The sequence below is a fragment of the Cherax quadricarinatus genome, chromosome 6, assembly GCF_038502225.1.
Source record: "Cherax quadricarinatus isolate ZL_2023a chromosome 6, ASM3850222v1, whole genome shotgun sequence".
Taxonomy (NCBI): Eukaryota; Metazoa; Arthropoda; class Malacostraca; order Decapoda; family Parastacidae; genus Cherax; species Cherax quadricarinatus.
This window is the reverse complement of record NC_091297.1, coordinates 18,352,920-18,367,696: the sequence shown is the minus strand read 5'-3', so window position 1 is coordinate 18,367,696 and position 14,777 is coordinate 18,352,920. Positions and strand designations below refer to the sequence as shown.

At 38.4% G+C, this 14,777-nt stretch overlaps 1 protein-coding gene across 1 annotated transcript in view; it reads right to left on the bottom strand.

Annotated features, from left to right (window-relative positions):
• The window catches only part of chico (insulin receptor substrate 1 chico), a gene marked incomplete in the record, with an annotated part of 785,196 nt that overhangs the window by 276,283 nt on the left and 494,136 nt on the right, over positions 1-14,777 (bottom strand). The window contains 1 exon segment of the mRNA XM_053781624.2: positions 12,550-12,689. Within this exon segment, the coding sequence (XP_053637599.1) occupies positions 12,550-12,689 (140 nt within the window).

Sequence of the window (14,777 nt, the reverse complement as noted above, 5' to 3'; positions counted from 1 at the left end):
CTTTCTGGAGTCCCTTCTGTCTCCTCTGTGAACACTTCTTTGAATCTCTTGTTGAGTTCCTCACATACTTCACGGTCATTTCTTGTTGTCTCTCCTCCTTCCTTCCTTAGCCTGATTACCTGGTCCTTAACGGTTGTTTTCTTCCTGATGTGGCTGTATAACAGCTTCGGGTCAGATTTGGCTTTTGCTGCTATGTCGTTTTCATATTGACATTGGGCCTCCCTTCTTATCTGTGCATATTCGTTTCTGGCTCTATGACTGCTCTCCTTATTCTCCTGGGTCCTTTGCCTTCTATATTTCTTCCATTCCCTAGCACACTTGGTTTTTGCCTCCTTGCATCTTTGGGTGAACCATGGACTCATCCTGGCTTTTTCATTATTCCTGTTACCCTTGGGTACAAACCTCTCCTCAGCCTCCTTGCACATTGTTGCTACATATTCCATCATCTCATTAACTGGCTTCCCTGCCAGTTCTCTGTCCCACTGAACCTCATTCAGGAAGTTCCTCATTCCTGTGTAGTCCCCTTTCCTGTAGTTTGGTTTCATTTGTCCTTGCCTTCCTGCTTCCCCCTCCACTTGTAGCTCTACTGTGTATTCGAAGCTCAAAACCACATGATCGCTGGCCCCAAGGGGTCTTTCATATGTGATGTCCTCAATATCTGCACTACTCAAGGTGAATACTAAGTCTAGTCTTGCTGGTTCATCCTCTCCTCTCTCTCTTGTAGTCTCCCTTACGTGTTGGTACATGAAGTTTTCCAGTACCACCTCCATCATCTTAGCCCTCCATGTATCTTGGCCCCCATGTGGCTCCAAGTTCTCCCATTCGATCTCCTTGTGGTTAAAGTCGCCCATGATCAGGAGCTTTGCCCTGCATGCATGAGCTCTTCTGGCCACTGCAGCCAGTGTGTCAACCATCACTCTATTGCTCTCGTCATACTCTTGCCTTGGCCTCCTGCTGTTCTGTGGTGGGTTATACATCACTGCAATTATCACCTTGGGACCACCAGAGTGAAGCGTTCCTGCTATGTAATCACTTTCTTCTCCGCTGTCTCCTCTCTCCAGCTCATCAAAATTCCATCGGTGTTTGATCAGCAATGCCAGTGTGTACATGTGTGTTTATGACAATATGATAAAAATTTTGCATGTAATATTGGGGTATAAACAAAAATTGGCATTGATATCAAATGATTTACTATGAAACATAATTATCATATCATGAAAACCAAGAAAATGAAAAAAATGGAAGAAAATGGTAAATACGTTGAATTTCTGCAAGCGGCAGCGCTCCATGTTGCCGTCAGGTGATCGCCAAGTGCCAACTTCGCAGCCTCATATCTCGGTAAGTACTGACCCTAAACAATTTTTTTTAAGCTAAAACACTTAAAAAAATGTGCTCTTTTTTTTCTATATAAAAAAAAGCATTTTTTTTTTTTTTTCCAAAAATATTCGGGGCGCTGTGCGAGTGAACGTATATATACGTTTCGACCGTTTAAGGGTTAAAGATCTGACATTGTAGTTAAAGACAGTTATGTTTTTGTTGGCTCTGAGAAGTGCTTTTGATTGTTCTGCTGTGTAGTAATTACAGTTACTGTTTGATTCATTTAAGTCATTCAATAAGAGGTTGGTATTAGGATCAATGCTTGTAATCATAAGATTTATAGTGAATCTATAATTAGAATTAAGTACAAGACAAAGTAAATATTCTAAAACTAAAAAATAGCACCTGAATTATTTTAACAAATGTAAATATATGAAGGAGCAAGGGGCTAGTAACCCCTTCTCCTGTATAAATTACTAAATTTAAAAAGAGAAACTTTTGTTTTTCTTTTTGGGCCACCCTGCCTTGGTGGGATACGGCCGGTTTGTTGAAAAAAAAAAAAAAAAAAAATATATGAACTAAGGTACTTCTTTAAAGCTAAAATAAAGGAGACAATATAAAAGGAACTAAAATAATTTGTGGTGAACAAATAAAGTGATGATCAAATTAAAGAGCTTGGGAATGTAATAGTAGGTAGTTCTTTAAAGGTAGTTCTTCAAAGTTAAAATAAAGGAGACAATATAAAAGGGACTAATATAAGTTGTGGTGAGCAAATAAAGTGGTAATCAAATAAAGGAGCTTGGGAATATAATTGCAAAATAATTAATGTATTACACTTCAGCACCTGAGAATAGCACCATGATTATTTTAACAATTGTGAATATATGAACTAAGGTAGTTATTTAAAGCTAATATAAAGGAGAAAATATATAAGGGATTAAATTAAGTAATGGTAAACAAAGTTAAATGGGCAGATAGTCACCATGATATAATATTGATTTGGGAGTAAGATCTGACTTGTAATATATAATAAGCTGAGCAATTAATTGCACTATAAAAAGTAAAAAAAAAAAAAAAATGAGGTAGTTGGTACTAGCTAGCAAAAGATAGTTTTGGGAATTGCACAATAATGTAATTGGAATATACACTAATTGCACACACAATACAAGAGGGACTAAAAAAAGTAGTGATAAACAAAATTAAATGGACAGGTAGCAACCATGAATAACATTAATTTAGGAGTAAGATTTGACTTGCAACACAAAATTATGACCAATTAATAGCAATTAAAAAGAAGTAAAAAGTATTTGAGGTAGCTGGTATTAGCTAGTAAAAAAAAAAAATAAAAATGCAGAATAATGTAATAGTAACGTACACTATATGCACCATATAGTGCAAGTAAGATTAATTCTCATATTTAAATATTTTACATTTATGCTTTAAATTGTGTAATAAAAATGTTTATCTTCTCATGTTATTATTGTGTTTTCCATCATTTATTTACACGAGGAGGAGCCAACATTTTCAATTCCTTACTTAGAAGCTGACAGGGCTGAGTAAGCCTTCACAGACCAAATTCTCAGAACAACTGGCATGTTCATGTGCCCTTCAACAAAAGCTGTTAAACCCATACCCAGCATCCAGGAAAGGCTCAAATAATTTCCAAAACCCTCAGTAGTGTAACTTTAAAGTATTGAAAACAAAGTGCCTAATAATTTGACGATAGCAGAAAGTGAAACTGAACCGTGTACAGCAGTAACCTCAGTACTTGAACAGCTCCCAACTTGAACAATTCAGTATTCAAACGTCTTGTCCAGTAAAAAAATAGCTCGATAGACAACCGTTTGCTCAGCACTCGACCAAACCAACACGATGTGCTTCTTCGGATATTTTGGTGTTTTTTATATTATTTGTATATATAAGTCACCATGGGGCCTAAGAGGATTAGTGATAACAGCAAACCAATAAAGAAAACTGGTTAGAATCACAATAGAGATGAAATAAGAGCTCATAGCAAAATATGAAAGTGGTGCCCACGGGTCTGATCTTGCTACAGAGTTCGTATGGCAAGATTTACAATCTCTATGATACTAAAAAATAAAGAGGCCATTAAAAAGGCTGATGTTGCAAAAGGAGTGGAAGCGGTTACAAAACAAAGACCAAAGAGAAGTGGCATACACTGTGTAGTGAGGAATGAGGAGGCTGCTAGTTTAGTGACTTTTTAGAAGTTGAGGGTTATATTCCCCACCAAGTGTTCAGCTGTGACTAGACAGGTTTATTTTAGTAAAAAAATACTAAATAGAACCTCTTTTACTTGAAAGAAGAAGTCAGGCTATGCTTGTAAACTCCATGTTAAAATGCTTTTGCAAGTGTATTTTTGGGGGTCTGAAACAGATTAATCTAATTTACATTATTCCTAATGAGAAAAATTTTTTTGGTACTCGAATAGATCGGCATTCAAACAGCCTTCTGGAATGAATTAAGTTTGAGTACCAAGGTACTACTGTAGTTACAGAACTGATCATTGTGTGTGTAGAAGGAGCATGAAATTTTTATTCCTGTTAAATCACGTTAAATAAATTTCAATTTCTGAACAGTGACAGGTTTTTCTTTTTTTCTATTTATCATAAGCTATGTAATTCACAGTGGCATGCACATTCACCTGCATTTCTGACCATGCTCCTTCTGTCAAGAAATTTTTATTTTATTATTATAACACTGGCCGATTCCCACCAAGGCAGGGTGGCCCGAAAAAGAAAAACTTTCACCATCACTCACTCCATCACTGTCTTGCCAGAAGGGTGCTTTACACTACAGTTTTTAAACTGCAACATTAACACCCCTCCTTCAGAGTGCAGGCACTGTACTTCCCATCTCCAGGACTCAAGTCCGGCCTGCCGGTTTCCCTGAACCCCTTCATAAATGTTACTTTGCTCACACTCCAACAGCACGTCAAGTATTAAAAACCATTTGTCTCCATTCACTCCTATCAAACACGCTCACGCATGCCTGCTGGAAGTCCAAGCCCCTCGCACACAAAACCTCCTTTACCCCCTCTCTCCAACCTTTCCTAGGCCGACCCCTACCCCGCCTTCCTTCCACTACAGACTGATACACTCTTGAAGTCATTCTGTTTCGCTCCATTCTCTCTACATGTCCGAACAACCTCAACAACCCTTCCTCAGCCCTCTGGACAACAGTTTTGGTAATCCCGCACCTCCTCCTAACTTCCAAACTACGAATTCTCTGCATTATATTCACACCACACATTGCCCTCTGACATGACATCTCCACTGCCTCCAGCCTTCTCCTCGCTGCAACATTCATCACCCATGCTTCACACCCATATAAGAGTGTTGGTAAAACTATACTCTCATACATTCCCCTCTTTGCCTCCAAGGACAAAGTTCTTTGTCTCCACAGACTCCTAAGTGCACCACTCACCCTTTTCCCCTCATCAATTCTATGATTCACCTCATCTTTCATAGACCCATCCGCTGACACGTCCACTCCCAAATATCTGAATACATTCACCTCCTCCATACTCTCTCCCTCCAATCTGATACCCAATCTTTCATCACCTAATCTTTTTGTTATCCTCATAACTTTACTCTTTCCTGTATTCACTTTTAATTTTCTTCTTTTGCACACCCTACCAAATTCATCCACCAATCTCTGCAACTTCTCTTCAGAATCTCCCAAGAGCACGGTGTCATCAGCAAAGAGCAACTGTGACAACTCCCACTTTATGTGTGATTCTTTATCTTTTAACTCCACGCCTCTTACCAAGACCCTCGCATTTACTTCTCTTACAACCCCATCTATAAATATAAACAACCACGGTGATATCACACATCCTTGTCTAAGGCCTACTTTTACTGGGAAATAATTTCCCTCTTTCCTACATATCTAACTTGAGCCTCACTATCCTCGTAAAAACTCTTCACTGCTTTCAGTAACCTACCTCCTACACCATACACCTGCAACATCTGCCACATTGCCCCCCTATCCACCCTGTCATACGCCTTTTCCAAATCCATAAATGCCACAAAGACCTCTTTAGCCTTATCTAAATACTGTTCACTTATATGTTTCACTGTAAACACCTGGTCCACACACACTCCCTACCTTTCCTAAAGCCTCCTTGTTCATCTGCTATCCTATTCTCCGTCTTACTCTTAATTCTTTCAATAATAACTCTACCATACACTTTACCAGGTATACTCAACAGACTTATCCCCCAATAATTTTTGCACTCTCTTTTGTCCCCTTTGCCTTTATACAAAGGAACTATGCATGCTCTCTGCCAATCCCTAGGTACCTTACCAATCCCTAGGTACCTTACCTTCCAAAAGTGTTCTTATTTCTCTCTCTGTGCCCTCTGCATTTGTGACCTTCAGTTTCTTGGTTCAGAAATTTCCACCGTTCACAATTCATTCTCTTGTCTTGGCTACCCTTCCAATTTTATAAACTCTGCCTAATCACAAGCTAAATGGAATTTCTTCTCTCCTAAACTCTTTACTCCTGTCATATTTCCTGTTTTTTGCCTTTCCTATATTTCCAGTCTCCCTAATCTTAACAACACCCTTCATTCCTTAGCCTTTAAACTTCCTTTTCACCAAACTACTACCATTCATAATAATCTAGTTCATACCCCCTTCACCTGCTACTGAGGCTTCTTGAGTCCACTCCATTTCCCGCTCCTCTTGTCCTCTCCAATACAGTGGACCACCGGTTCGCGATACTAATCAGTTCCTGAGAGCTCATCGTAAACCAAAAATATCGGAAAGCGAATCAATTTTCCCCATAAGAAATAATGGAAATCAAATTAATCCGTGTAAGACACCCAAAAGTATGAAAAAAAAACTTTTACCACATGAAATATTAAGTTTAATGCAATAGAATAGTAATTACAATAACAACAATAACAATAAATAACAAAAGAATAATTGACACTTACCTTTAATGAAGATCTGGTGATGATTGATGGGATGGGAGGAGGGGAGAGTGTGGATGGTGTTAGCATTTAGAAGGGGAATCCCCCTCCATTAGGACTTGAGGTAGCAAGTCCTTTTCCGGGGTTACTTCCCTTCTTCTTTTAATGCCACTAGGACCAGCTTGAGAGTCACTGGACCTCTGTTGCACAACATAACTGGCAGCCTCACCATGCCTAATCACACTATGTATGCCACTACGATTCTTAAATCTTTCAAACCAGCCTTTGCTGGCCTTAAATTCACTCACATCACCACTAGTTGCAGGCAATTTTTTTTACGAAATCGTCATGCAACTGCCTAGCCTTTTCATAAATGATTGCTTGAGAGATGCTATCTATTGCTATCTGTTTTTCATTTATCCACACCAGTAACAGTCTCTCAACATTTTCTAACACTTGCGGTCGCTGTTTCGTAATCACAGTTGCACCTTTTGCAAGAACAGCTTCCTTGATTGCCGTTTTCTTGCTCACTATAGTAGAGATGGTTGATTGGGGTTTACTATACAACCTGACCAGCTCCGACACACACACTCCACTTTCGTACTTTGCAATTATCTCTTTCTTCATTTCATCAGTCATTAGCACCCTTGGTCTCAAAGGATTGGCACTGGGAGCTTTCTTGGGGCCCATGGTGACTTATTTTGCAAAAACAGGCACCAAAAACAGTGATAATATGGATAATATGGAATGTACCGAATGTATCCTTAGATGCGCGCACACTGGCTGGCTTGTATACAGTGGCACGCACGGGGCAGTTCAGGCCACACATGGACACGTCTCGTACAAACCACATCGCATACCGGGTTTTGTATCGGGAAGCAAGGCAAATTTTCTGCGATATAATGCATCGGTTACCGGATTTATCGGATACCGATAGCATCGCGAACCAGGGGTCCACTGTACTTTGGAGAAATTGGCCAATTTCTTTTTGAACGATTTTAACCCTTTTAGTGTCGGTCCTGTTATATCACGGCTTTGAAGCCAGTGTCAGTCTGATGCCATGAGCTCAGCTCACTCAGATAAGCTGTGAGTGGTAAATTTGTACCTAATATGAGAGAATGGGTTTATGCAATAAGTGTGCACCACATAAAAATAATTTTGCAGCATGCAGTGCACGAGAAAAAACTGTTATCGTGTTCTTGGTTTAACCCTTTCAGGGTCGAGAGGTCCTCTCCTAAACTCGTTCTCAGGGTCGAAAATTTTTCGGAAAAAAAAAAAATTATTTTTTTCTTATGAAATGATAGAGAATCTTTTCCCAATTATAATGACACCAAAAGTATGACATTTGATGGAAAACTTACAGAATTATGCTCTCGTGAAGTTAGCGGTATCAACGATGTTTATGCATCAGCGATTTTGCCCAATTTGAGCCCTATTTTCGGCCAATTTCAGTATACTAGTTGACAAAAATCATACCTATTTTGCTAGAACTCCATTTTTTTCTATCGAATGAGTACAAGAAACCACCCATTTACCGATTTCAAGTATCCAATAAAGTATCCAATAAAGTGGTCAGAAATTGGCAATTTTGCCAATTTCACACAAATTTCATAAGATGCCAATTTCCAAAAAGGGTCCAGAATAAGAAAGACAGACATTCCTGGCACTAAAATAACATTTCCTCTGTTCATTAGTCACGTCCCCAGGCCCCTCTCACATCTATTTTGCTTTCCACTCTGAATTTTTATTCTCACAAAAAACAGAAGATTTACTGTTATGCAGACTACTGCAGTAGTGTAGAAATGATATAAATAATATCAGTGCACTTGTGAAAGAATATCAGACTCACCAGTTGACGTGTATTGGACATGTGGCATGATTTGTTTACTTTTGAAATCTGGTAAAAATCGAACATTTCTGCTACTTTGAGCTCAATTTCAAGGTACGTTTCATTATGAAACCAATCAAAATCATCTCAATTTCTGTAATATGTCTTCCATTCTATAAAATGAGACCAGGAAAACGAGAAAACAACCATAAATACCATATGAAAATACACTGCAAAGTCGCTGTTTTAAACTAAAAACACGATCGTTTTGTTTTCTCGTTATGCGCTGTGTGCTGCAGGATTTTTTTTATACTGTGTACACTGACCACATAGACCCATTCTTTCGTATGTAGGCCTACCAGCTTTCTCTCACTAGATTTGAAGGCGCTAGAATTTAGGCATTCAAGTACATCAATAACCCTGGTGCTTAAGCCCTACTAGTACGTCGGAAACCCTGAAAGGGTTAAAAGAAAGAATTTGTGGTATATTTTTATATGATTTTTATGGCTGTATTCTCAGTTTCTTTGTCTCAATTGACAGAATGAAAGATATACAGTGGACCCCCGGTTCGCGATGCTATCGGTATCCGATAAATCCGGTAACCGATGCATTATATTGCAGAAAATTTGCCTCGCTTCCCAATACAAAACCCGGTATGCGATGTGGTTCGTACGAGACGTGTCCATGTGTGGCCTGAACTGCCCCGTGTGTGCCAGTGTTTACAAGCCAGACAGTGTGCGCGCATCTAAGGATACATTCAGTACATTCCATATTATCCATATTATCACTGTTTTTGGTGCCTGTTTTTGCAACATAAGTCACCATGGGCCCCAAGAAAGCTCCCAGTGCCAACCCTTTGAGACCAAGGGTGCTAACGACTGTTGAAATGAAGAAAGAGATAATTGCAAAGTACGAAAGTGGAGAGTGTGTGTCGGAGCTGGTCAGGTTGTATAGTAAACCCCAATCAACCATCTCTACTATAGTGAGCAAGAAAACGGCAATCAAGGAAGCTGTTCTTGCAAAAGGTGCAACTGTGATTACGAAACGGCGACCGCAAGTGTTAGAAAATGTTGAGAGACTGTTACTGGTGTGGATAAATGAAAAACAGATAGCAGGAGATAGCATCTCTCAAGCAATCATTTGTGAAAAGGCTAGGCAGTTGCATGACGATTTGGTAAAAAAATTGCCTGCAACTACTGGTGATGTGAGTGAATTTAAGGCCAGCAAAGGCTGGTTTGAAAGATTTAAGAATTGTAGTGGTATACATAGTGTGATTAGGCATGGTGAGGCTGCCAGTTATGTTGTGCAACAGAAGTCCAGTGGCTCTCAAGCTGGTCCTAGTGGCATTAAAAGAAGAAGGGAAGTAACCCCGGAAAAGGACTTGCTACCTCAAGTCCTAATGGAGGGGGATTCCCCTTCTAAATGCTAACACCATCCACACACTCCCCTCCTCCCATTCCCATCAATCATCACCAGATCTTCATTAAGGTAAGTGTCAATTATTCTTTCGTTATTTATTGTTATTTATTGTTATTGTTGTTATTGTAATTACTATTCTATTGCATTAAACTTAATATTTCATGTGGTAAAAGTTTTTTTTTCATACTTTTGGGTGTCTTGCATGGATTAATTTGATTTCCATTATTTCTTATGGGGAAAATTGATTTGCTTTCCGATATTTTTGGTTTACGATGAGCTCTCAGGAACGGATTAGTATCGCGAACCGGGGGTCCACTGTATTACATAAATAGAGTTGATTTGGATTAGTTGTCGGACTGAAAGTAGCTTGAAATTGAGCTCAAAGTAGCAGAAATGTTCGATTTTTGCCGGTATTCCAGAGTACACAAATGGCACCAATCTTCATTGGCTGATGCATTGTATGAAATGGATGTACAGTTTTCATGGGTTTAGGCTGTGTAGGCACAAATTTTATTGATTCTCTGCAATAACTGGAAAATGCATCTTCTGGTCAGCTTTAAATTTTAATGCTGAGATGTTTTCCTCAAAGAAAGCAAACTTTTGATGCTAAGCTGTGTACGGTATCTTCCAGTTTTATTAATCAAATTTGTTTCTGTTAAATAATTAGAGACCATCTCTTCTCATTAGAAATGTTTGACTTTATTTGGTTATACTAGGTTAGATCATCGTTATGTTCTTTTATGTGCTGATAACATGTATGCCCTCAAGACCATTGTTAAAAATTTGTATATTATATACAACAAGTCTACATAAAACTTATTTACTGGTCACTCTTACTTGGAAAATAGTTTGGATTTATTTTGGGCCAGTGTGAGTTCAATTTGCTTCAGTCATTCCATGCAGATAACCTGGTAATGCAACTTTTTGCTTGATGTGCTTGTGTATTTCAGATATTGACCTCATTGAAAGATTTTAATTAGAATTGGTCTGTGTATGCTCTAATTCACCATTTTTACTGAAGAAATTTGGAGATTAGTTTCCATACGATGACTTATGAATGGCTCTTTTGACGCCCTTTAAGTCTTCATTGCTAGTATCTAATCGCATTATCAACTCATACTGCCCTCTGCACTATTGCAATCACTTGCATTGAGGCAAAGTAGACTGGGGTTATGGAATATGGGGGTTACTTTCCTTGGATCAATCACACAGTGACAAACACATTTTTTTCTGCTTATCTTTTAACCCTTTCAGGGTCCACAGGCCCTCTCAGAGACTTGTTCTCAGGTTCCCCCAATTTTCGAAAAAAAAAAAATTATTTTTTCTAATGAAAAGATAGAGAATCTTTTCCCGATCACAATGACACCAAAAGTATGAAATTTGATGGAAAACTTACGGAATTATGCTCTTGCGAAGTTAGCAGTCTCGACGATGTTTACGCATCGGCGACTTTGTCCACTTTGAGCCCTATTTTTAGCCAATTCCAATATATTAGTCGACAAAAATCATAACTATTTCACTAGAACTCCAGTTTTTCTATCGAATGAGTACAAGAAACCACCAATTTACCGATTTCAACTATCCAATACAATGCTCAGAATTTAGCAATTTTGCCAATTTCACACAAATTTCAAAAGATGCCAATTTCCAAATAGGGTCCAGAATAAACAAGAAAGACATTCCTGGCACTAAAATAACATTTCCTCTGTTCATCAGTCACTCCCTATGCCCCTCTTACATTCTTTTGCTTTCCATATTGAATTTTTATTCTCACAAAAAATAGAAGATTTACTGTTATGCAGACTACTGCATTAGTTTAGAAATGGTATAAATAATATCGGCACACTTGTGAAAGAATATAAGACTCACCAGTTGACGTGTATCGGACGCTTAGCATGATTTGTTTACTTTTGAACTTTGTTAAGAATCGAACATTTCTGCGACTTTGAGCTCAATTTCAAGGTACTTCTCATTGTAAAACCAGTCAAAATCATCTCAATTTCTGTAATATGTCTTCCATTCTATACAATGAGACCAGGAAAACTAGAATACAACAATAAATACCATACGAAAATACAGTGCAAAGTCGCTGTTTTAATCCAAAAACACAGTCAAAGTTTCTTTTTTCTCATTATGCACTATGTGCTGCAGGATTTTTTTTTATACTGCACACACACTGACTACATAGACCCATTCTCTCATATGTAGGCCTACCAGTTTTCTCTCACTAGATTTGAAGGCGCTAGAATTTATGAGTACTAGTACATCAAGGACCCTGGTGCGTAAGCCGTACTAATACGGCTGAAACCCTGAAAGGGTTAACTATGTAAAGCAGAAAAAACTGCTTAAAATTAAATTTCTATTACATCACAAGCAAGTCAATTCACTATTGCACTCAGTTCATTACAATAATTGCTGCCAAGTGAAGCCGATATTATTATTCATGGTAAAATTACTTTTGCCTCACCCTGTACTATATGCACAGATATACATACATACAAGTACTAGCAAAGAAATTGCCTATGATATTAAACTAGATATAAAATCCAACTACTGAGTTTTTTTTTTTTTACCAGAAGGTAATCTGTAAATAAACAAAAATACAAACACTCACACACACAAAAATACACGCATGCACACATACGCATACATGTGCATACACACATACATAGCTTTAAGAAGAGGTATGATAAAGATCATGGAGCAGAGTGGAGACCTAGTAGTGACCAGTGAAGAGGTGGGGCCAGGAACTATGACTCAACACCTGCAACCACACTTAGGTGAGTACATGTACACACATACATTCACATGCACATACACAAGCACACACGCACATGAAATACAACATAGATCTGCATATCAATGTTACTTGCATCCAAAACTTCCAACTCTCCAAAATTATCTACTTCTCATGATCATCATCATCAAGAGTATGAATCCATACCTGCAGGTTGTTCCAAGGGTCAGTGCCCCAGTGGCCCAGTCTATGACCATTATTCCACTCTTGAATCAACTTAAACAAGAATGTACTCTCATTTTTTTTACTTACAGGAAACTCAATCTTTTTCTGGCAGTCGCCCACTCTAACAAGTGCAATAGACTTGTAAGTGAGACAGATGTGGTGCTCTCCAGCGAGTCCTTTGCTGCTACCAAGACTTCTTGGTTGCACTGCAACCAACCAAACATGCTCTGAAATAAGATTAATAAATTATCAACACACTAATTCAAGGAAAAAATCCAAATTACAAAAATGATAGAGTTGCACTATAAATTTATCCATGATTGTACTATAAGTCTCCACTGCTTTATGTGACAGATACATTTTTGGTCCACTGCACACAGAGTGAACCAAGCACAATATAAAATATAAGGATTTGTTCTGAGACTTTGCAGACTCCATATTTTTTTAACCCTTTCATTGTCAGTCCTGTTGTACCATGGCTTAGAAGCCGATGTCGGTCCCGCAGTATGACGCCATGAGCTCATCTCACTCATATAAGCTATGAGCAGTAAATTTGGGCCTAGGTATGAGAGAATGGGTCCCTGCAGAAAGTGTGTACCATATAGAAAAAAAATCCTGCAGCACACAGTGAATAATGAGAAAAAACTGCAACCATGTTTTTGGTTTAAAACAGCGACTTTGTGGTGAATTTCTATAGTGTTTTTATTGTTGTATTCTCTGTTTCTTAGTCTCTTTTGATAAAAGGGAAGATATATTACAGGAATAGAGATGATTTTGATTAGTTTCAGGACTGAAAGTAGCTTGAAATTGACCTCAAAGTGGAAGAAATGTTCAATTTTTGCCACTGACAGTGATAAAGATATGTGTGAAATTCTCAATACCTACTTCCTCTCAGTTTTCACCCAGGAAAATACTAGCGATATTCCTGAAATAAAAGATTATGTAGAACAGGACGATAATAAACTATGCACGATTGTGGTAACTAGTGACATGGTCCTCAGACAAATAGAGAAACTAAAACCTAACAAATCCTCAGGCCCTGATAACTGTTTGCAAGGGTGTTAAAGGAATGTAAAGAGGAACTTAGCATACCTTTGGCTAATCTTTTTAACATATCACTACAAACTGGCATAGTGCCTGATAAGTGGAAAATGGCAAATGTAATACCTATTTACAAGGCAGGTGACAGGTCCTTGACTTTGAACTACAGACCAATAAGCCTTACCTCCATAGTGGGAAAATTTATGCAATCAATAATTTCCGAAGCAATTCGTAGCCATCTTGATAGGCACAGATTGATTAATGAATCTCAACATGGTTTTACAAATGGGCATTCCTGTCTTATTAATTTACTAACTTTTTTCACTAAGGTGTTTGAGGAGGTAGATCATGGTATTGAATATGATATTGTGTATATGGACTTCAGTAAGGCTTTCGATAGAGTTCCACATCAGAGGCTATTGAGAAAACTTAAGGCACACGGAATAGGAGGAGAAATTTTTTCCTGGGTAGAGGCATGGCTGACAAATAAGCAGCAATGAGTTTGCATAAATGGGGAGAAATCAGAATGGGGGCACGTCACAAGTGGTGTTCCACAGGGGTCAGTGTTGGGCTCGTTGTTGTTCACAATTTACATAAACGACATAGATGAGGGAATAAATACCGACATAAGCAAATTTGCCGATGACACCAAAATAGGCCATCCATTTCATTCTAATGAGGACACTAGAGCACTCCAGGATGATTTGAATAGACTGATGCGATGGTCAGAGAAGTGGCAGATGCAGTTTAATATAGACAAATGCAAAGTTCTAAATGTCGGACAGGAAAATAACAGTGCGACATATAAACTAAATAATGTAGATCTTAATACTACTGATTGCAAAAAGGATTTAGGAGTTCTGGTTAGCAGTAATCTAAAACCAAGACAACAGTGCATTAGTGTTCACAATAAAGCTAACAGAATTCTTGGCTTCATATCTAAAAGTATAAATAATAGAAGTCCTCGGGTTGTTCTTCAACTCTATATATCCTTGGTTAGGCCTCATTTAGACCATGCTGCTCAGTTCTGGTCACCGTATTACAGAATGGATATAAATGCTCTGGAAAACGTACAGAGGAGGATGACGGAGATGATCCCATGTATCAGAAATCTTCCATATGAGGATAGACTGAGGGCCCTGAATCTGCAGTCTCTCGAAAGGCGTAGAATTAGGGGGGGATATGATAGAGGTGTATAAATGGAAAACCGGAATAAATAAAGGAGACATGGACCTGCTCCGCATGGGTCAGTAGGCCTCCTGCAGTGTTCCTTC